This window comes from Molossus molossus, unplaced genomic scaffold (assembly GCF_014108415.1).
Source record: "Molossus molossus isolate mMolMol1 unplaced genomic scaffold, mMolMol1.p scaffold_m16_p_8, whole genome shotgun sequence".
Lineage (NCBI taxonomy): Eukaryota > Metazoa > Chordata > Mammalia > Chiroptera > Molossidae > Molossus > Molossus molossus.
In genome coordinates, this window is record NW_023425402.1 from 1,190,384 (window position 1) to 1,212,452 (window position 22,069).

Sequence of the window (22,069 nt, forward strand, 5' to 3'; positions counted from 1 at the left end):
CCCAGATTCTCAATCAAGTGTGTTTCCAACTGCTCCTAGGTCCGGTTTCTGTAATTCCCAGACGAAACAATAGGGAAGCAGAACGGACCTCTGTAGGTCATTACCCTGGCTCCTTCGTTTCCCCAGCCGGGGAGGGGCGCCTACCCCAGCGCCCCCGTCGGGACCGCCCTCCCGCCTGACGCGGAGCGCGCCGCCCTCGGCCGCCCTCCCCCACCGCCGCAGAGCCCTCTCTTCCGCCGCGTCCCGGGGCGCCTGCGCACTGCTACGTTACGACGGAACTGATCCGGCGACGCCTGCGCTTTGACGCACTGAGTGCCGGGGAACAGAAGAGGGGGACTACAGACTGCGTCACACCCGGAAGCGGAGAGCCGGAAGTAGGGTTGGACAGGTTATCCCCAGGGGTGGGGAAGCGGAGGCCCAGGAGGAGGGGAAAAAAAGAAGGTGGAGGATCCTGGCTGCTACTTTGATCCCGATACCGGCCCTCTTAGATCCCAGAGGCACAGAACAGGGGAAGGGCGCCTCATCCCCCCTCCTCCCCACCTCCCTTCCCTCAGCCTTAGCCATGGCCGAGGCAGGGCCCGGGCTGAGTGAGACCGTCACTGAGACAACGGTTACCGTGACAACCGAGCCCGTGAGCAAGGCCGGGGGCGGTGCTCTTTAGGGGTCTGGGAGATACCCGGAGGGAGGGGACAGGGCTTTGGAGAGTTGCTGGAAGGGCTGGGCTGGGGAATATGGGAGGAGTGGGGTTGAATATCTGGGGTTGGGAGAATCTCAAGGTTTTGGGGGTATTTGTAGTGGCAGAGATTGTGCAGAAGGCCGGTCAAGCGACATGGGAGGATGTAGGTGATGCTGCTTGGGGGGTGGTGGTGTGTATAATGAAGAATGGGAACCTGGGACTTAGGAGCGAGGAAAGTGTTAGGGGAAATGAAGCGCTGTGTAAGAAAACATGGTTGGAGGCCAGCTGTGGGGGAACTTAGAATACTTATCAATAAGTATTTGTCCAAGGGATGAATGTAAACAGAAGCAGAGAGCCCCTGGTGTGGCTCGGTGGTTGAGCGTGGACCCAGGCACCAAGAGGTCATCGGTTCAGTTCACAGTCAGGGCAAATGCCCAGGTTGTGGGCCCGATCCCCAGTGGGGAACATGCAGGAGGCGGCCAGTGGATGTTCTCTCTCATTGATGTTTCTATCTCTTTTCTTCTCCCTTCCTCTCTCTGAAATCAATAAAGGTAAATTTTAAAAAAAAAGGAAGCAGAGAGAATGAGGGAACAAAAAAGGAGATGAAGGTAATATTTTGAAAAATCAGAGATGTAAATAGAGAAAAAGTGGCATTTTTGCACAAACAAATTAAATTGTTTTCAAGGGGGGAAAGTTGTGTTGGACTTAATAACCTCTGGAGTAAGAGAGTTCATAATAATAGTTACCAGAGATTCCAGGTTGCTAGAGAATAGGTGGATAAGAGGTAGGGAGGGCTCAGCTTGAGGATGACAGAAGTGAGAATGGACTTCTTTATTTAATGGGAAAAAGAATAGGGGGTTCTTGAAAAAGAGATTATAGATTAGGCATTGGGATTGAGAAAATATGTTTCATGTTAATACCACCAAGGATAATTTGGGGAAGAAAATGGAGAAACAACAAGGGTTATATTTTCCCTTGAAGATTTGCTGGAACCTTCCCTTGATTAGGAATTGTGACTTTGTATACCAGTGGTTATCAAGAACAATATTACTTCATGATTCCTCAAGGAGGACAGAGACCTGTTCTATTTCACCTTCTCCCACTACTCAGCTGTTTTGGTGCTGTCTATGATACTTAACTGAGCTAGGATAGAGCTTTGAGGGGGTCCTTGGGGGGGAGTGGGAATGGTCCATGGGAGAGAACTACAAAGGCATGCCCATCTCTATTAACCTAGGAGAACCGGAGCCTAACCATCAAACTGCGGAAAAGGAAGCCAGAGAAAAAGGTGGAATGGACGAGTGACACTGTAGACAACGAACACATGGGGCGCCGCTCATCGAAATGTGAGTGATTATTGGCCCACAGTCACCCTGGGGTTCTAGCTCCCGTTCACATGCCTTCTACCTTCTCACATCCATTGGCCATCCTGAAGCCCCAGATGCCCCAGTCCTGTCGCTGCCTTGGTGGTTCTCTGGTATCAAGGAGAGGAGGTTAGAGGAGGAAGAGGTGCTAAAGGGCTCAATTTGGGATGGGATGTGACAAAGCTTGAAGGCAAGGGGTATCAGAGGTGAGAGAAGTGGAGCTTCGGGTTCCTGGCTCTCTAAAAGGATAAGGGGGTTGAGTGTCTGTGTGCCAGGGGGTGAGCCTGGGGAAGGCGGATTCTGGAAGGTAGTAGGAGATGGTGATGGAAGTAGGAATTCTTACTGAGATCCAATGGGAGTGGAACTGACTCTATATCTTACTCGTCCTCCTTTTTAACTGGGCTCCTCCTTCCAAATCTAGGCTGCTGTATTTATGAGAAACCTCGGGCCTTTGGTGAGAGCTCAACGGAAAGTGATGAGGAGGAAGAGGAAGGCTGTGGTCATACACACTGTGTACGGGGCCACCGCAAAGGACGGAGCCGTGCAACCCCTGGACCAAGCCCCTCCACCCTTCCCCAGCCCCCTGACCCTTCTCAGCCCCCTCCAGGGCCAATGCAGCACTAAACTCCTCCCCCGCCATTCTTGTGTCTGTGTGGCCCTGACTGTGTTCATGTGGCTACTTGGGGACTAAACCCATGGTTTGATTATTCTGCAGTGCCCTCCTCCTCTGCCTTTTAGAGTGAAGGATAGGAGAATGGTCAGAGATCCTGGAATTCTGGTTTGCTGCTATTTTAGAACCCAAGCTTCTGGGTTGCCCCAGCCTCATTGTTTGTTCCTCAATACTCCTCCTCCTCTCCCCAGGGTCCAGGCATCTTGGTCCCAGTCTCTTCCCTTTGTCCCCACTGCCAAACTGCCTGTCCTGGGGTCCAGTTATCTTGACTGTCTGCACTCTGTACTTGAGTCCTAAACACTTAGATTGGGTTTCCACCAGCCCCAACTTTCACTGCCAGGGTCCCAGTCCGATTCCAGGCAACCTTGCCCCAGCTGTGCTTGTTAATCCTGGCCTTGAGCTCTTGCGCTAATGTATTTACAGTCCAGACTCTTAGTCCTTGCCTGTGGTGCGGGAGGTGCTATGGGAGGCTCCCAGCCCTTCCGCTCCACTGCTCCTGCCCACTTCTCATGCCCTCAAGGGGAGCTGGGGGAGAGAAAGATCTGTCATTCTCACCATTAATGGAAAATGAAAACAGTCGTGTCCTCCCACCTCACCCTTCTCATGTGGTCTAGGATTTCTGATGAAGCTGTCTTCGGGAGTGGACAACTCTCTCCTCAGCCTTTGTTTGGGCTTCCAGCTCTGGAGACAGATCCAACATAGTCCCAGGGAGAGGAAGGAAAAGAGAGAAAAAGATGGGGGTGTGTCCCCACACTGCACTCTCACCACCTCCTTCCTAGGCTTTGATGTCTGCCAGGCCAGATGTCCAGTCCCTTGGCCTCCCCCACACCTCACTGGGATCTGAATGTCACTGTCCAGGCCTCTTGCAGGGATCAGTCAAATGCAGACCACCACGGAGATTTCATTTATTGCCACAAGATGCACAAAATAAATAACCCAACATCACAAAACGTGTTAAATATGGGCCCATTTATACACATGGGGGAAATGTGAGGCTATATACAAGATGCCTTCAGGGTGTCTGGGCCTTCCCAGGTGGAGGAAAGGAGAGGTAGCACCACTGGTTTCTTACTGTGAGCATGTGCAGGTGGTAGTTTAAAGAAGGCTCTTAATGGAAAAGACTGAATATGGGAATTAGTCACCATGGAGTAGGACCACCCCCCCAAAAAAAACACACCTCGATATTAAGCTTCCTAGAGAATCCTAAGGCCAGAGCCAAGCCTCTTGCTTTTCAGGGGGAGGGTACTGTTTCTCTTGAGAAACCTGAGAATGGGGGGGGGGGGGGGGAGCTGGAGCCTTACGGCTGTGGGGGAGGCACTGGGCTCTTCTGTGAGACTAGCAGAGACAGAAGTGGAAGGGAAATACCTGAGGAGCAGGGACTCTGTGTAGTAAACATGACCTGTTGACCAGTTCCAATGGGGCAGGGCTTGTTCCCCAACTCAGGCCCGAGCAGTGTAAGATAGAAGGGGGGAGACCAGCTGGGAGGTACTGGGATAGCTATGGGGGAGAAGTATCCCAAAAGGAGTGGGTGGGAATGGATTGGGCTTTGGGAGTGGATGTGGAAACTGGAGGCCAGTTGAGGTCTCACTATTTGGGAGAAAAGAGACAGTGTAGGCGGGTGGGGTGGGGGCTGCTTATCAATACTCTGGCTGGGATATGTGGACATGACCCCTGGCTGAGTAGGGATTTCCGAGCCAAGAACAAGGCTAGCTGCGGGCAGAGCTAAAGCAGGCCAAGCTAGAATGAGGTTATGGGTGAGGTTCTCATCCTTCGGCAGGCACAATGCGCAGAGGGGCGCGAGGGTCTCGTGTGCAGAGCAGTGGGAAGACACGCTGTCCCAAGGGCCCGGGAGCCTGGAAGGCGAACAGTAGGTCGAGCGAGCGGCCATCGTAGAAGGCCACGCGACCCCGTTCCCAGTCCAAGTCCACACGAATCCGCAGTGGTGAGGGCCGGGCGCCACCCAGCGGGGTGGGCTCCGGTGCCGTGAGTGCCCACAGGCGGCCGCCTCGGCCCTCAACAGCCCACACAGAGCCCGCGGGGCACAGCCCTACACGTCCCTTGCGTTGCACCGATTCCCCAGCTGCACCCAAAGCATAGTGACTTTCCATGTCCTCGTCCTCCCCACCAGGGTCTCTGCAAGAGGCGGTGCCCACGGTCTCCACCTCCCAGCAGTGGCGGCCAGCACCGAAGCCCTGCGCGCCCAGCACTGCTGGGAGCTGATCGAAGCGCGCTGGGCTGTCAGGAGGCTCCGGTGTCCCTGGTGGGGCCAGTTGAACGCTGCGCCGATCAGAGGAGATGAGCAGGCGGCGGTGTGCAGTGCTTGGGTCCAGGGTCAGGTCGGCTGGGGAGCACAAGTCAGGGAGAGGACCGAGTGAGAGGGGTTCCTGAGTTAGGGGTGGGACAGGACAGGGAATACACAGCAGAGGGCACTTCACAGGTCCCAGAGCAGCTGAGATGTGGGATCAAAGACGGTGAAGGTGTATGTAAGGTAGACTTAGGCAAGACCCAGCCTGTGCACTGATGCACCATTTCTGTAGAACTGGACTTGGAGAAACACTGGCTGGCCCAGGGCAGGGCGCAGTGCAGAGACCAAAGGCCAGATCGCCAGATTTGTCGGGTGGGGGAAGAGTGAAGTTGATCTGACAGGGAGGGAGGAGGGAGGATGATACTTCAATGTGCAGTATCTGGGGTGGGGCCCCGGAGCTGGGTCAGCAGGATGGGGAAGGTGGATCTAAAGAGAGAGACTGATACCAGATACCGGAACGTGTCAGAGGGGAGGGGCAAGGGAAGGAATCCTAGGTATCCGGAGAAACCAGCCCACTCACCCACAGGAATAGGTGGGAGTGAACAGGCCTACTTCTACGGAAGAGTGTGGCAGAGTTGGGCGGAATTTGGTAATAGCCAAAGGGGCCAGAGAACTAGTTATTGTCCTTGAGTATATGGAGTGCCTTGAGAAAAGATTTCTGGATTCGGGGTACTAGAAGTAATCTAGGGTGGGTGGGATGGTGGGTGACCAAGAGGGTGGAGCATCTTCTCCAGGCAGTGTAAAGAGGGATGGAGGCCAGCCTTGGGAGTGACTGAGGAAGGAACTCTGAGAAGCCGCAGAGAAGGCCCCAGAGTCCAGGGCAGGGAAATGCAGGGGTCCTGGGTCCTTCTGGAGAGTAGTGAGCAGTGGTGGAGCAGAGATTCCTGGAGGCAGCTGACTCCTGGGGTCTGCTGTATGATTGTTTGAAAAGGTAAGAGGGGAGAATGGCTGGAATATGAGGATTTGAGGGTAGACATTGTTATGGGTTGAATTCTATTTCCTCTCAAAAAGATCTGTTGAAGTTCCCCAGTACCTCAGAATGTGACCTTATCTGGAAATAGTCTTTACAAAAGTAATCAAGTTAAAATGAGGTTAGTAGGGTGAGCCCTAGTCCAATATGACTGGTGTCCTTATAAAAGGGAAGTTTGGACCTAGAGACCAATGCGGACAGAGGGAATGTGACATGAAGACACAGGAAGAATACCACCTACAGGCCAAGGAATGTCAGAGCTACCAGAAGCCAGGAGAGAATCACCGGCCAGATTCTCACAGCCTCGGAAGGAACCCAAACTGCCAACACCTTGACTTCTACTTCCAGAGCTGTGAGACAATAGGTTTCTGTTGTTCAAGCCACTCAGTGTGTGACGCTTTGTTGCAGCATCCCTAGGAAACGGTTACCTCAAAAAGGACTTGATTATTTTTGAGAGAGAAAAGGGGGCAAACCTAAGACAGAGTCTCATTCACTTTCCTCCCTTCTGCCCTCCTTACCCGTCAGTCTGTGAAGCATGTTTTTGACCACTGGGTAATCTTCAGGGAGATCGTCCTCTGAGGTAGATGACTTGGGTGTTGGGGCGTCAGATCTGGACAAATGAGGGACAAAGGTCAGGAAACCAGCAGACACCCTCTACCCTCTGCTGCCCCCTCTCCTACCCAACTGGCATTTCTGGAGCAGAGAAGGGCAAGGCACCTCTAGGGAACCCGTCTGAGTGGGCACAGAGGGGGGCCCAGTGAGAAGCCGATGGGTGTGGCAGATGGTAGTAGAAAGGAAGCAACAGTAACAGTGGAACTCACCTTCTCCATGTCTTCCTCATATCCTGGATGGGCAAAAGAAAACATGGATGTGAGCTCTGAGCTTTACACTGTGGGGAGCCCCCTCCCCAGCTCAGGTGAGGGCCCCTCCCTTCCCTCTGCACATCTCCTTGTTACCCCTGTGCTCTGTTCCTGTCTCCTCCTCCTTCACAACGCTCCTTTCTTCTCCTCACTCCTTCCTGCCTTTTGTTCACCTAACACCATCTGCACTGTGCCCCCCCATTTCCCAGGGCCCTCAGTGCCCAGCCGCATTCATGCTCTCAGAGTCCTTACCTTTCCTTGCTGCCCCCACAACCCCATTCTCTGTCTCTGACGCTGTCCTTATCCACCTTCCTGTGGGTGTATCCCCTTACATCATACAGACCAACACACACACACACACTCAGAGCCCCTGGGCTAAGGGCTGGTATATAAAAGCCTTATAATAAAGTTGCTTCACTTCTTGCCATAAAAGCCCAGTGGCGTTTATTGAGCCCTTTGCTTTGTGGTCGCTCTACTTTGGCCAAGGAGGCCGCTGGACTTGTGTCTCAGGAGGCTCAACAGATCTGCAGGAACCCGTAGGAGCCAAGAGAGAGCGTTGATTACCGCCCCCCACGCCTCCAGATGCGGGGATTCCTCCTTCCCCCTTCCCTGTCCAGGGAGAGCCGCGGGAGCGGACCAGTGTGTGTTGAGGGGGAGAGGAAAGGCTTGGCCTAATTATGCCAATTACACCTGGGGAAGCAAGACCCTAGATGGTTTAGCTGCTGGGGACAAGCCGAGGGTCGTGCAAGGGAATGGGTTGGTTGACCGCCAAGGAGTGGGGGCCCAAGAGGGGCGCAGCCGGTGGGTGGGTGATAAGGCTGGGAAGTAGGGGAGCCAGGGGCCCCAAAGGCAGTTCTTCCGGACTTCGCCTCCACCCGACCGCCTCTGCCGGGGGCCCTGGGAGGAGCCGAGGACAACAATAACAAACAGCGCCGGGCTCGCCGGGGCCTGGGCCCGCGGCGCGGCGGGGGCTTTTGGATTTGCTCCCCTGGCCTTCCGTCTCCCCTTTACTCGGCGCCCTCTTTCCTCGGCCTCCATCGCGGCTTTTTCTCAGCCCCCGCCCCCGGACTCCCCCACCGGCCTTAGTTCGGACCCCCGCACCCTCCTCCCAGATCCCCGCTCGCCTCGCCCCAGTCCGCGGCTCCCTCTGCCCCGCGGGTCCCCTCCCGCCGGCGCCCGCGCGCCCCGCAGGGCCTCCGAGGGATCCCGCATCCCGTCCAGCTCTCACAGGACTCGGGCAAAGTGACAACTCCTTCCCACGGTCCTTCCGGCCACCTCTGACTGAACCGAGAGGACCCGCGGTCAGCTCCCGCCCCCTCGTCCTTGGCTCGTCTCTCCTCAGCCCCATCCTTGCCTCAGCTGCCGTGGCGGCCCCCGCTCGGGAGGTGCCGTCCCCGGAGCCCCCCGGCCTCACCTCTCCCAGCGGGTCCAGGCTGCCCATGGTGGGGATGCGGCCGCCGCGGCGTCTCCCCGCGCGCGCCCCGGGCGCCGCCAGCTTCTCGCGCAGCCCGCGGCTGATGCGCACCTCCACCGCCAGCCGCACGTTGGACCTCAGGCTGCGGCGGGGGCACGGCAGGCCGCAGCGGGGGCAGGCGGGGGGCGACGCCTCGGGGCCGCTCGCCGGCGGGGTCCCCCAGCGGCGGGCCAGGCACGCGCGGCAGAAGCTGTGCTCACACGCCAGGAGCACCGGGTCCTCGAAGGGGCCCCCGCACAGCGGGCACGTCGCCAGCTGCTCCAGACGCTCCACCAGCCCGGGGCCCAGCGCGGGCGCCTCCATGGGAAGCCGGTGTCCGAGCGCCGTCCCTGCCGCGACCGCCGCGACCGCCTTCGCGCGCGCAGATGGCCGGCCGGCCCCGCTGCCTGCTGAGTCGATGCCCTCCTCCCCGTCTCCCGCATTAACTTTCTGACGCTCTCTGCCCCTTTCCTGGGGTTCCTCTCTCTCCCTTCAGCCCCAATCTCCACTCTCCACTCTCCGCGCGACGTCAGGCTTTATAGGGAGGGAGGCGGCCCCTGCGGGAGGTAAACACCGGGCCTTGCGTAACACCCCCTCTGCTTCTCCAGCGTCCCGAGTAAGGTTTGGGGGAGGAGGTCGCGCCGAAAGGACACCTGGGGGCCTCGAGCCAGGAAGGTGGTCACTAGGGAGCGCTCTGGGAGCAAGGCAGCCATTTATGGGGAAGGTAGCCCCCTCTCATCCCCTGCAGAGCCCAAATCTCACCTCCCCCTTCAACTTGTGGTGTGCGGGTGGGCAGGGTGCCCAGGCTCGCTTTTGGCATGTGTGCCCACATCGCCAGGGTGTGAGTCATCCCAGGTGGCTGGCACACCTACATCTCGGGGCTGGCGCCGGAGCACGGATCCTGGTCTGTGTGGCTTTGGCAGGCCTCTGAGTGTCGGTGTGTGGCTGTCATTCCAGGTGCCCCTCTCTTTTCAGCTTCCGGCCTTACCTATTAAGGGCTTAAGGACACTCTGAAGCTTTGGGGTGAGGGGTGGGTAGCAGGCTCCCACACTGCTGCCTCAAGGAGTCAGGGTAGGGTTCTCTCAGCTCTACTTCTGGCTGGCTCCAAGGGCCTCTCTCCTTACTGTCTCCTGGTGTCCTTCTTTCTGTTTTTCCCTATGTGTAATTTTATATCTACTTTTTTTCTCTCTCCTTCTTTGGGATGTATCCAATGGTTATCTATTTCAAATCTCTAGGTAAACTGGGACCCAGAGAGCTGGTGTTGCCAAGGCCACCCAGTAAGTGGAGACATACCCAGACCTTCTCATTTGTGTCCTTTCTGTGACTCCATCTGCCTCTCATTTATTTCAGATTCCTAGATCTCCCTTCTGCTTTCTGATTTTTTTTCCCACGATCTTTCCTTGTGCCCTCTTTCCTCTTCTCTCTCTCCGTCTCTTCCGTCCTTTCCCCTCCCCTAGCTCTCTCTACTCCTTTCCTCTCTGCTCCCTCTTCTTCCTCGCTCTTCCACCTGTCTCCAGCTAAGTCTTTCTATCTGGGCACCCTGAAGGGTTTGTGAATAAGTAAACATTTTTATGTCTACAACTATGACCATTCACACCATTGTACAAACATTCATATATCGATGTCTAGTTCCTCAAAGTGCACAGACTTACAGACAGATATATTCACATAATGCAAACATCACAGACACCAAAATAGCCTCACACACACTGAATATTACAGGGACAAACACCGGGTGTTATTCAGGGACAGATAGACATAGTCAAAGAAAACATGCAGACACACTCTGTCATTAGTTTTATTGTCACTAAGAACAACAATACACCCGCAGTGCGCCTTTGGGAGCAGCAGCTCTGTGTTAGGGATCCCCTCCAGGCATTCTTCTACCCCTGCATACTTAACAGGCAGACATTCAAATATGACACCCTGATAAACTAACACAAATAAACACACGCACATTCATCTTGAAACAAACATCCCAGCTCAATGCTCATAAAACACTCAGCTACCCAAGTAAAAGACTACAAATATGACCAAATCTATTTTATAAAGGTGGACTTCTGTGTCCCCCAAAGATGTCCACATCTTAATTTCTGGAACATATGAATATGTGACCTTACATGGCAAAGGGGAATTAAGTTTGCAGATGGAATTAGGTTGCTAAGCAGTTGAATTTAAAGTAGGGAGATTATTCCAGATGATCTCAGTGGCTCTAATATAATCACAAGGGCCTTCCAGGTGGAGGACGAAAACAGAAGAGGACAACCAGAGAGGAAGCATGAGAAGTACTGTGCTGGCACTGCTGGCTTTGAAGACGGAGGAAGGGGGTGAGAGCAAAGGGAGTGGGCAGCCTCCGGATGCTGCAAGGAGCAAGGGGAAAGATTCTCTACTGGAGCCTCCAGCAGCACCCCAGCCCTGCTGACACCTGACTTTAGACTCTGAGACCTACTTCAGACTTCTGATCTCCAGAACTGTAAGAAAATAAATGTGCATTGTTCCACACATTTCAAATACAAGTTTGTGAGCATTTGTTTTGTTGGGTTTTTTTATCCTCACCTGAGGACATTTTTCCTTTTTTTTTTTGTTCAGATAGAGTGGGAGGGGGAGAGAGGAAGAGAGTGAGAGAGAGAAACATCGACATGAGAGGGACACATCAAGTGGCTGCTACCCACATGACCCAACCAGGGCCAGGGACAAACTGCAACCGAGGTATGCACCCTTAGCGGGAACCAAACCCAGGTCTTTTTGGACCTCAGGCTGACGCTCTAACCACTGAGCCAAACTGGCCAGGGCTTGTGATCATTTGTGACAGCACTGAAAAGGAAACCACTGTGCAGATTTCCCTCTCTCCCCGTCTCTGGCTCCTGGGACGGTCTGCACTTGTTTGCCCTTTGCAATTTATCTGGATTTCTCTGAATTTCTCTTGGCCTTCTTGTCTATCCTCTTTTGTCTCTTTTGCTTTGTATTGCATTATTATTGTTGTTGTTGTTGTTATTATTATTATTATTTGGCTCTATCCCCACCCCAAGGCCTCTTAGACATTGGGTTCTTTCTTGTTCTGGGCCTACAGTATTGGGGAAATGCCTTTAGGTTTTTTTCTGTCTGCCCCTGAATAATACCTGGTGCTTGTCTCTGTGATATTCAGTGTGTGTGAGACTATTTGGGCATCTCTGTGATGTTTGCATTATGTGAATGTACCTGTCTGTAAGTCTGTGCACTTTTGGGCACTTAGACATTCAACCAGATTGACCAAACAGCCCAGGTGCCTAGATACGTGACCCAAGTCATAGGAATGTCATCTTCAAAGCCCAGTCTCCTGTTTACCCCTTTAACTGCCATGGCACCAAGAGTCTAACCATTTACAATGAGAACTGGGATTTCCACGTGGTGAGGGGTTTGCCTCAGCTCAAAAGGTAGGCTAGAGGCAGAGCCAGGGCTGAAATTCAGACCTATGGCCTGCAAATTTGGTGCTCTTTCCCTTAAACATGACTTCCTCTTTCCTCTCGTCCCTCCTGTAAGCCTCCTTTGCCCTTTCGCTTTAAAGCCCTGCTGAGGGCCTATAGCTTCGTCAGAGAAGTTTATCCTAGATGCTCATTTGTTCTCTTTCCTTCTGACACCCCCTATCAATGTCACTGATCTTTCTTGATCCACTCTGTATTTTCTTTAGGAACTGTTTATTTTCCGTCAACCTTCTTTCCTTTCTGTTTGAGAGTTGGTAGAAGAACAGCTGACGACCACTCAGTGGTCGTTCCAACCCATTGGGCGGCCTGCGCAGTGGGGGCTGCAGACCAGTGCTGGTGGCCGCTGAGCGCTGGCTTCGGGAGGAAACTGCTCAGTGCGCACAGAGGGCGCCTGCGCCTTCAGACCGGCTGCGACCTCAGGCTCAGCCGCGAACGTGGGAGCTGGAGCAGTCCTTTCCCCCTGAAACGCCTTCTTGGTCACAGCCTTTCCGGCAGGGATCTGCTCTTCCTTTTCAATCTCTTCAGGGTCTCTGTAGAAGTGGAGGTCAGGCATGACTTCCCATGGGTGTTCAAGGGGATGGTGCCACGCCTGTGCAGAACTTCCCAGGCCAGCCTCCCCCACCCCAGACACCCTGAGTGAGCCCCTTGTTGTTGCAGGGATGGCACAGAGGAGAGGGGGTTACACAGAGCTGTGGCAACAGGCTGGCAGAGGACACCACTTAGAGAGGCTGGTGCTCAGCCCCGGCATCAGTAGCCAGCAGAAGTTGTGGCTCCTGGAAGGAAGGCTGCCTGGCCCTGGTTGGTGAAGGTTCCAGGAGGGAAGTGGCCACAATGGGAGTGGCTTCCGTGGCAGCAGCAAACTTCAGCACAGCTCACTGGCCAGGTTCCTGGACGATGTGACTGACAGCAGGGTTCCAATGGCAACAACGGCGCAGGCTGCCATCAGGAGCTTCTCCCAGGCTCTCTTCAGATTTATGATGTAGATGCTATCACTTTTCCTTTGGTAGATGAACTGTTCCATTTGGAAGTCAAGGTTGGTGCCACCTAAGTGGGTTCCTGCTGCAAGGTATTTGGGGACATCCTTCTTCATTTTCAGGATGTCAAGGGCTCCAGATATTGTGCAAGTTTCCCTTTAAGTTATGTGACAACCACAAACAATGCCATGTGGACCCCTCTCTGGGTAGCACAGAAAGGCCCTCCACCCTTTAAATTCCCCTTTAAAATTTACTAAGCCTTCTCTTCTGAATGTTCCCTAGTCCTACTTATCCTTCACCCCCTTAGCAGTGTTCCTTTAGAAGCTGTGCATTTGTTCATTTAATCACTCGACAACTGTTGATGAAGCACCTACCATGTGTCAAGCACTGTTCTAAGAGTCAGGGCACAGCAGTGAGGAAGCCAGCCATGCTCCCTTGTCCTCTGGCCATTTAGATTCTATTGGGAAAGACTAACAGTAAGCAGAAGATAATTATAGATGTGACAAGTGTTTTGAAGATAATAAAGGGGGTTATATAAGAGGATTTAAGTGGAGGAAGTATGCACTACTTGTAATAGGGTGTTAGAAAAAGCTTCTCTGTGGATGTGACTTTTTTAAAAAACATTTTTTATTGATTTTTTTAGAGAGAGAAACACATTGATGTGAGAGTGAAACATGAATTGGCTGCCTCCTGCATGCCCCCTACGGGGATGAAGCCCACAACCTGGGCATGTGCCCCAACCAGGAATCAAACCTGCAACCTTTCAATGCACTGCATGACATCCAACCACCTGAGCCACACCAGCCAGGCTTGAAGTGGGAAAGATCTTGATGAAGCATGAGGTGTGATGACAATGGTTTGACATGAGATTGGAGAGGCACTAGGGCCAGGCTGTGCAGGCTCTTAGGAACCAGGCTAAGGCGATGAGTTTTGTCCTAAGAGCAGTGGAATGCCACTGAAGGACTCAAATGGGGAATTTACATGGTCCAATGTAGGTACTTAGACACTCACTTTGTCCTACTAGTCTCTTCTCCATGTTCTTGTCTAACTCTTATCTTCCTTTGCACATTTACTTTCAAGATGAGCCTCCCATTTTCATGCTACTGTCCCAGGGGAGAGATGAGTCTCCAGACAAACCGCTTATTAATTAACCTCTGCAGCAAATGTGGCTAACTCGATTCTGGTTCCCATCTCTATTAGGTCAAAGAATCATGGATTTGCGGAATATTAGAGTCGAAAGGAACACTAATGAAATGTAATCTAGTTCTTACATTATGGATAAAAAAATAGAGGCCCAAAGGGATGACCTAGCTTCTGAAGATAACTCCTATGTGAAGTGGGGGAGTGTTTACCCCTAGGAATACAGAGCAGGTTGTTTCCTGTCTCTTAAACACTCATTTCAGTTTAAAAAGGTGTTAACTGACCACTTACTATATGTCCAGAATTAGGGCCCATCTTCACAAGGAACAGAGGGAGCGAATGACGAGGTCCACGGACAGCCACACTGGGCTATGTTGGTGAGCGTAACAGCCACCCATTGCCCTCAAGCAGCTTAGAATTTATAGGCAAGAGCGACGCGCTGCAATCACACAGTGTTCACAAACCGTGCTGTGAAGGCAGGTACAGGGTGGTGAGGACTATGTCAGGCAGGCCTTAGTACAGGAAGCAGAAATCACTCCTGATGTGTTAAGCAACAAGGGAACCAGATCATAAGAAAATTGCTCTAAGGTTTGGTCCTCACAGGACCACTTGACTTCAAGGTCAATTGTCATAGGTCAGAAATGCTGCAGCGACTCCTAGCATAATAGGTACTCCCCCACCCCCAAACTGTCCTGCTTGCACGGGCCTCTCATATTGATGGAGCTTGTCTACCCAATCTGTTAGAGGAAAACAGCCTCCACCTCATTTCTGCCTTTAAAATCTCACAGATACATCTAATTAGCAGAACTTCATTTCTGTGCGGACCTAGCTGCAAAAATTTCTGAGAAATAAAAGGTTTTTTTTTACTTTCCAGCCTCTCCAATAGGAATAAAGTCAATCCATATATCTACAGTTGCCAGACAAAATACAGATGCCCAGTTACATTTGAATTTCAGATAAACAATGAAATTTTTTTCAGTATAAGTAGCTCCCCAAAACTGTATGGAGCATATTTATACTAAAAAATAAATCATTATTTACTTGAAATTCAAATTTCAATAGGTGTCCTGTATGTTTATTTGCTAAATCTGGCCTATACAAAAAATCCAGCACAGAGACTAATAGCAGGGTGCCCTCAGTTAGATTGGGGTGACCTGAGAGATGAAAAGGAGTCACCAGGCACAGAAAAAAAGGGAAGGGCATTCCAGGCAGAGGGAACACCTCTGCAAAGACTCAGAGGCAAGAGCAATTTGGGCAATTCAAACAAAGCTGTCTCATGGTGAGTTGGAGGTAAAAGTGGTACAAAGTAGATGAAGACTTAGGCAGAGACCAGATCATGCAATGTCTGAAGTTTTGAGTAGTGAAGTAAAACAAGTCTAAAATGGGAGAGACCCAGAGGCACTACATGCTAGTGGCATTCCCCGATCTGTGCAAGATGGTCATCCTGAAGAGAGAAAATGATTCTAGTGATTTAGGTGAGAGATAATGACGGCTTAAGTCTGGTGGGAGCCAGTAAAGCTGAAAGTGAGCAGGCCAATTGGAAGTGTATTTGGTAGATAGAACTGACAAGTATTGGAGTGGTCACTGGGAGGAGAGGACGAGGAAAGTCAAGGGTAAATCCCTAGTTCCTGGAAGAGACTACGGGGTTGACACAAGTGCTGTTACAGAAATGGGAAGCGCTCTTACGGAGTTCTGGGTGTTGAAATGGGATCAGGGAGGAGGCAAGGGCAGAGTGTCGAGCCCATGGTCTGCTGGAACATCCCTGCCCTGCACGCACCTGCTGCTCCTTCTTGCCCTCCCTCCCAGCCTTTTTTTCTCCTCCATCATTTTCACTTTCTGATTCTCTCTCCTTTTTTGGGTGCTATAGTCATTTCATTTTCTGGAGAGAATCAAAGGCTCAGCCAATGAGATGGATGGAGTGTAGGAAGCTAGAAATAGAAAGGTCTGCCATGATTCTGTAGTCTGCAGTTTCCGAGCGGACCTGGTAAACTATTCAGCATCTCTTCCCCAGACCCAGGCAGGGACTGCTGGAGGGGCCAAGAACTAGACAGAGCAGCTGAGGAGACATCATCCTTTAGCAGAGGGGATTCCACTCGTCCAAACTCCTCATTTCACAACTGAGGAAACCAAAGCCTCAGGCCATTCTGACTGAACGGGGTAAGAACCTGTGCAGTAAGAAGGAGCATACCCACCCGGAAACTGGGTTTCCAACTCCTGCTAGTTTTGTGACTATAAGGTGAAACAATTATACTTACTTTGAAGAATTGTTTTAAGGATCAAAGAAATAATTTACATTTATTTACTCAACAAATGTTTTTTAACTATATGCCAGATACTGTGCTGGGTGCTGGGGACTCAGCAAAGAACAGAGCAGACAAAAGTCTGCCCTCATGGGAATTACATTCTAACGGGGAAAACAGATAAGTGACATGTAGTATTGGTGCTGGATAGAGGGGGCAGGATCACAATTTTAACAGGTAATTTTGAGCAAGGATCTGAAGAAGGTGAAAGAATTATCTGGAAAGGAGTGGTCCACTTTGAGGGAAAGACAAGGCAGTGGCCAGGGGGCCTAAGCGGCTAGTATGTGAGATTTAACACGAAGGCCGTGCGGCTGCACCAGAGGGCGCAGCGGGGAGCGTGGGAGGAAGTCGGAGAGGCCGCCTCTGCCAGTCCGGGACTTGCTTCCGTGCGGTGCGGTGAGCCTGCTGGGCGTGGAGGTGGCGAGAAGCCGTGTGGGAGTTGATGGAGAGCCGCGGGATTGGATATAGGAAGCTCCAAGGGTTTGGCCCAAGCACCTGGGAGGCCCGAGTGCCAGTGACCGAGGTGCAGAGGACTGGGAGGGCGGGCTTGGGGGCAGGTCAGGGGTTAATCTGTGGACCGGTGAAGCCGATGCCTGTCAGGTGTCCAATAGCTCTGTGAGCTGCGCGGCCCCGTAAGCATATGTCATTATCAGTACATAGCTGCAGAACCAAAAAGAACAAGAATAGGTCACATTTATATAGCCATTTATAATCTTCAAAGCTTCTTATTTTTATTTTTTAAATTTCACTAATGACTCCAGAAGAGTGTATATCGTCATTACAGGGAAAAACTGGGTCCAAGGTCAAAGGCTGCCAGGGACAGAGTCAGGGCTGGGACCCAAGTGCTTCTTCTGCAAATACAGTGTTTGAGCCCTGACTCCGGACTCCTAGGGACGCAGAGACACAAAGAGAGCCGGGGACATGGTCTATGACTCAGAGAAACCGAGTCAGAAACATGAAAGGGGGGGGGGGGCAGCACAGAGAGTGACCTAGAAAAGCTTCCCGAGCTGGAGAGCGAGCTGCGAGGGGCCCACGTGCTTCTCCCACAGGACAGATTCCACTTCCCTTCCTTCCTGCTCCTGGTGACCTGTCACCAAAACATCACTGGCATGGCGCTGGCATCCAGCCTGCTAACTCGTTCCAGAGCTTCTCCCGGTGACGCCCCGAGCCTCAGGTGTTCTGGCCCCAGCACACCCCTCCGCCCGGTCCTGGTCCTGCCCCGCCCCGCATCCAGACGGGACGCCGGCCCGGAGACCAGCCCCGGTTCTCGGCTCCCTTCATCAAGCCCCTCCCCGCGCACAGGCCTCTCGCGCCCTTTTATCTGTCATCTCTGAGCACCTTTGCAAGCGTCCTTGAAACCAGTGCTGGGTAGAGGCCTCCACGCCCACGCCAGGCGTCCCGCTGCCCCGGGTGAGTGTGGGGGTTGGGGTGGGTATGGCAGGGAGGGCGGTGGCGGGGGTGGAGGGGTGGAGGGGTGGCGGGGAGGGCGGTGGCGGGGGGTGGAGGGGTGGAGGGGTGGCGGGGAGGGCGGCGCGGGGGTGCAGGGGTGGCGGGGGCGGCGGGGGCGGCGGGGGCGGGTTGGGGACTGAGGAAACTCCACACTTGGGAGGAGGGAGGAGGAGGCTGCAGACACCCGGCCGCAGGAGCAGCTGGAGGAGAGCTGGGCCCCGGAATTAGGTGAAGAGGGAGGGTGGAACACCAGAAATGGATGGGGCATAGATGGGGAGGAGAAAGATGGTCTCACAGAAGTGTCTGGACTGGGGAGAAGATTGTGTCAGAACTAAAGTAAATTTCCAAATGAGTTTGGAGAAGACGGAAGAATACTCTTCACATATTAGAGCATCTTCATATACTTTATTTCATCCTTTGAAGTAGAAATCCTGACCCCATTTTGCAGACCTAAGCAAGCAGAGTGTGTGTGTGGGGGGGGGGGGGTTCCCCGGGACAAAAGAGGGTGTGATGGGACTGGACAGAGAGCAGAGACACTTAATTTCTGACCTATTTAAAACCACTGCATAGCTGTCCAGGGGTGAGGAGCGATCCTACAACTGGAGTGTTACCAGATACCAAGGGTGTTTCTCCCTTGTGTTGGGGTAATGGGAGCTTAAGCGAAGTAAAGAAGCACTCATTGAGCGCACAGTTTCCATACACGCGTGGGGTTTCATCCATGCAGCCCCTGAGAGGAGTGAGGACGACCCGTTGGACGGATGAGAAGGTCTCTAAGACCAATGGGTCAAAGGAAAAATAAGTGCAGGATGTTTCGTGCTATGAGTTATAATACATAATAAAGAAGCACACAGGGAAGGGCTTGGTTGGCAAGACCCGGGAGGACAGCCAGGCAAGCCAGAGAGAAGGCCTGTCTGGAGAAGGGCAAGCAGCCCCCCTGGAGGAGGATTCCGTGTGTGCCAGGGCCGGGGTGCGCCTGAGGCCGCAGCTGGCACGGACCGGGGCTCGCCATGCTAGGGCTCCGGGTCAACCCTGTTCTCCTGGGTGCGTCTCAGAGCATTTTTCAGTGGGGAGAAACACGCTCTGATTAAACACGTTACAGGGATGGTGCTGTCCGCAGGTGGAGAACCGACTGGACGGCTGCGCAAGGCCGGCGGCGGAAACTGAGAAGGGGTGTGAACCGGCTGAGGGAGAGCGGGCAGCACACCTCACATGGCCGACGGGGAAAGGAGCACGGAACAGATCGTTTCTCAGCTTTGTATTTGAAGTTATACACACACAGGAAGAGTCAAATAATTAGATGAGTTAATGAGAAAATGAGTGGCCCCACCCCCATCTTCACCACTTTCAACTCTTTCAGCTGATTTGCTTTCTGGTATTTGTCCTCTGTATCTGTAAACACCAAGATTATATTACTACTGCATGTGCTATCAATTTCAGGCATTATGTAATAATTTGCTTTTATGAAAGATACCTTTTTAATTTTTATTTATTTTAAAATATCTTTTATTGGTTTGTTGTTGTGTGTTTTTTTTGTGTTTTTTTTTTTTGAGAGAGAGAAGAGAGAGAAATATCCATGTGAGAGAGAAGCATCTCTCCTGCACGCCCCCTATTGGGGATGGAGCCCACAACCCGAGCATGTGCCCTGTCTGGGAATGGAACCGGCATCTCTCAGCTTATGGGACCAGCTCCATCCACTGAGCCACACCAGCTGGGCAAAAGACACCTTTTTAAAAGCACCAATATCACTTGATTCACAGATATCCTCACCATCTCACCATGCTTACTTTATAGCTATTTCAAGAATACATGCACACACACCACATATACATTTCCTATGTACATAAATGTGTATGTAAATGCACAGAAAAATGTCCGGAAGGACCACATGAAATGAGGATTCAGGGGGACACTGACTAAAAGAGAACTTCATTCTACCTGTCTGGTTTAAATTCTTTACAAATGAATGTACACACTAATTACTTGTGTAATAAAAACAAAGCAGGGCAAACCTAATCCACACAACAAAACAAAAGGGTAATTATTACCCACAGTTTACAGATGCAAAAACTGAAGCCCAGAGACTTAAGGAATTTGTTCAAGGTCTTACAGCAAGCAAGTACAGCTGGTAAAAACAAAAGGCTTTGAACCTAAGGGAAGAGGAAGCACAAGCAGTAGGGCAGAACAAAACAAAAGTGAGAAAGAAAGCCAGGCTTGGGGTGGGGGTGGGGGACCGGGAACCTTTCCCAGGAGGGCTGCCCTCTCTGGTAGAAAGGGACAAAGAAAGCAGAAGGTGGAAACACTAGAGCTGTTGGTTTGAAGGAAATTTAAGGGCTCTGTGGAGGAAGGGGACTCAGTAATAGAAGTACTGGACTAAAGGAGAAAAGGTCATGACCCCACATCAATCCTTAGAGAGCATCCCCAGAGAGCTCAGATGCCAGGCACCTGCAGAGAGTGACTGGATCCCAGAAACTGACAGCAAGAATGAGATCATCACCCCAAAAGGCAGGGAGCAGAGACAACAGGGAACTTGACCCATCTGGTCTGAGGCCAATGTCACAAAATCAACAAAGAATTCATATCTAATAGGATTTCTTCAAGGCCCAAATGAGTAGGTATGGGAGTCACTGGGAGGCTGTGATACCGGCAGGATGACTCACAGAAACAGCCGGGCAAGCAAACAAGCTGCAGTCTCTGCCCTGACAGAATAGGAATGCTGGGGAGGAGTGGGCTGGGAGAGGTCACAGCCAAGGCCACCAAGACAGCTGGCTCCTCCCTAACCACGACTCAGCTGCACCAGTGCTCAGGGGCACCTGGCCCTCCCATGGCCACGGGGTGGTGACTATTAGGGCTGAAAACAGCAGCCCTATGACCTGGGATAATAGGACTAGGTGGGGGTTGGACACTGGAGATAAACTCAAGACTTGCTCTATTTGAAAAGTGATTTCTGTATAGACATATACATATACCCCAACCCTCCCAATTCATCCTTCCCCTCCATTTCCCACCTACACACTGAGAGAGAGAAAAAGAGCAGCCTCAGACACTCAGCCTCTAAACCATGTCATTCTCCTATTAGGCATAAACTACCTTACAGAACACCAACCTCAGATAAGTTTACTCTGAGACTATGATAAAGAGGCAAAGTAAGTCTAGTTCATAATTCTGTGTGAACATAGACAAAAACAGGTCACTCTGCCAACCATAAAATAGCAAACATCCTTTCTCTTGACCAAAAAGAATTGTAGGTGGTGGAATGACGCCAGCTGTTAGACCAGTGGGGCAAGGCCGGACTTGGGTTCAGCACCTCAGTACTTGAGTTCTGGCTAGGAAAGAATTCAGAGACAAGACTCAAACTATAAGAGAAAATTTACTTAGAAAGTCACAGAGGTAGAAGAAGTGATTCATAGAAGAAATGGGTTAGAAAACAAGTTATGGAGGTAAAGGAAGGGCCCTAGGAGCTTGGCAGAGAGGAAGGTAATGGTGACGCACCTGGGGGAAGGGGAAGGGACAGGCGAGGGTGTGCGCCCAGGAGGGAGAGCCTCTGGGTCCTCCATCCTAAGGGTTTTAGGGGTGAAGATTTTAGGGGACGTCCTAGGGGAAGGTCTCAATAGAATACTCATCAGCTTTCCAGGTGTGTCCTTTCAGGGTCTAGGTCTTCACTGATTGATTGGTCAGCACCAGGGCAGGGAGTCATTATCTAATGCAGCTGATCCTGAGGTCAGCCATGGTGTTGCTGGTCTGGTTTTGCTGCTTTTCTTTATGTTTTTCCTTTATTGATATTTAGAGAGAGGAATGGAGAGGGAGAGATAGAAACATCTATGAGAGAGAACATTGATTGGTCGCTTCCTGCATGCCCCCTCATTGAGGATTTGGCCCACAACCTGGGCATGTGCCCTGACCAGGAATCAAACTGGTGACCTCTTGGTGCAGGGTCAACACTCAACCACTGAGCCACACCGGCCAGGCAGATTGTGCTGCTTTTCTGGGACTGGAGCTGAAATACAACTGAGGTCTAGATGTTATCTCTAGGAGAGAAGGGTCAGAGGTCCAAACCTCATGACCAGCAATATGCTAGGGGAGGAAAGGTCACCCTGGGGACAATGTCCCACCCCCTGCAATTGTCCTTTGCTAGGCACCCAGGGCTTTCCACCCTGGTGACCTTCTGTACCTGGCCCACTGTCCTTGCTCTGCTCATGTCTGTGTAACTGCCTACCACAGAATGACTGCTACTTTTTTTAAAAAGCATATAAAAAAATTACAGCTTTATTCTCATTCTAGTTTTCCCTACCTATAGATAGGATTAATTGGCATTACCAGTCATAGAATGTTCTCTGCTTTCTGACAGTATTCAATCTAGAGCAAATCCCTGCTTTCTTTAGACCCTCCCCCAAATCACCAAACCAAAGCCCAAATCTTATAATAGGTATTTTCCCTAACACTCTGTTACTGA

The 22,069-nt window shown here is 51.9% G+C and overlaps 2 protein-coding genes and 1 pseudogene across 3 annotated transcripts; 1 reads left to right on the forward strand and 2 right to left on the reverse strand.

Moving 5' to 3' along the window:
- Window positions 1-347: 347 nt before the first annotated feature.
- PPP1R11 (protein phosphatase 1 regulatory inhibitor subunit 11) lies at window positions 348-3,969 on the forward strand. Its single transcript, XM_036247913.1, has 3 exons — window positions 348-631; window positions 1,911-2,019; window positions 2,459-3,969. Exons 1-3 carry the CDS (start codon window positions 563-565, stop codon window positions 2,659-2,661), a joined length of 381 nt encoding a protein of 126 aa, XP_036103806.1. The 5' UTR covers window positions 348-562; the 3' UTR covers window positions 2,662-3,969.
- A 387-nt stretch (window positions 3,970-4,356) lies between these two features.
- Window positions 4,357-8,881, reverse strand: RNF39 (ring finger protein 39). Of its 2 annotated transcripts, XM_036247909.1 has the most exons (5): window positions 8,257-8,881; window positions 6,804-6,826; window positions 6,501-6,592; window positions 4,759-5,048; window positions 4,357-4,560 (listed from the first exon to the last, which is right to left on the reverse strand). In XM_036247909.1, the coding sequence occupies exons 1-5, from the start codon at window positions 8,617-8,619 to the stop codon at window positions 4,471-4,473; spliced, it is 858 nt and encodes a 285-aa protein (XP_036103802.1). In that variant the 5' UTR covers window positions 8,620-8,881; the 3' UTR covers window positions 4,357-4,470. The 2 variants fall into 2 exon arrangements, with proteins under 2 accessions (XP_036103802.1, XP_036103801.1); XM_036247908.1 differs by having other exon boundaries at window positions 4,357-5,048.
- Window positions 8,882-11,969: 3,088 nt separating this feature from the next.
- Window positions 11,970-19,397, reverse strand: LOC118621288 (annotated as a pseudogene).
- Between the last annotated feature and the right edge of the window lie 2,672 nt (window positions 19,398-22,069).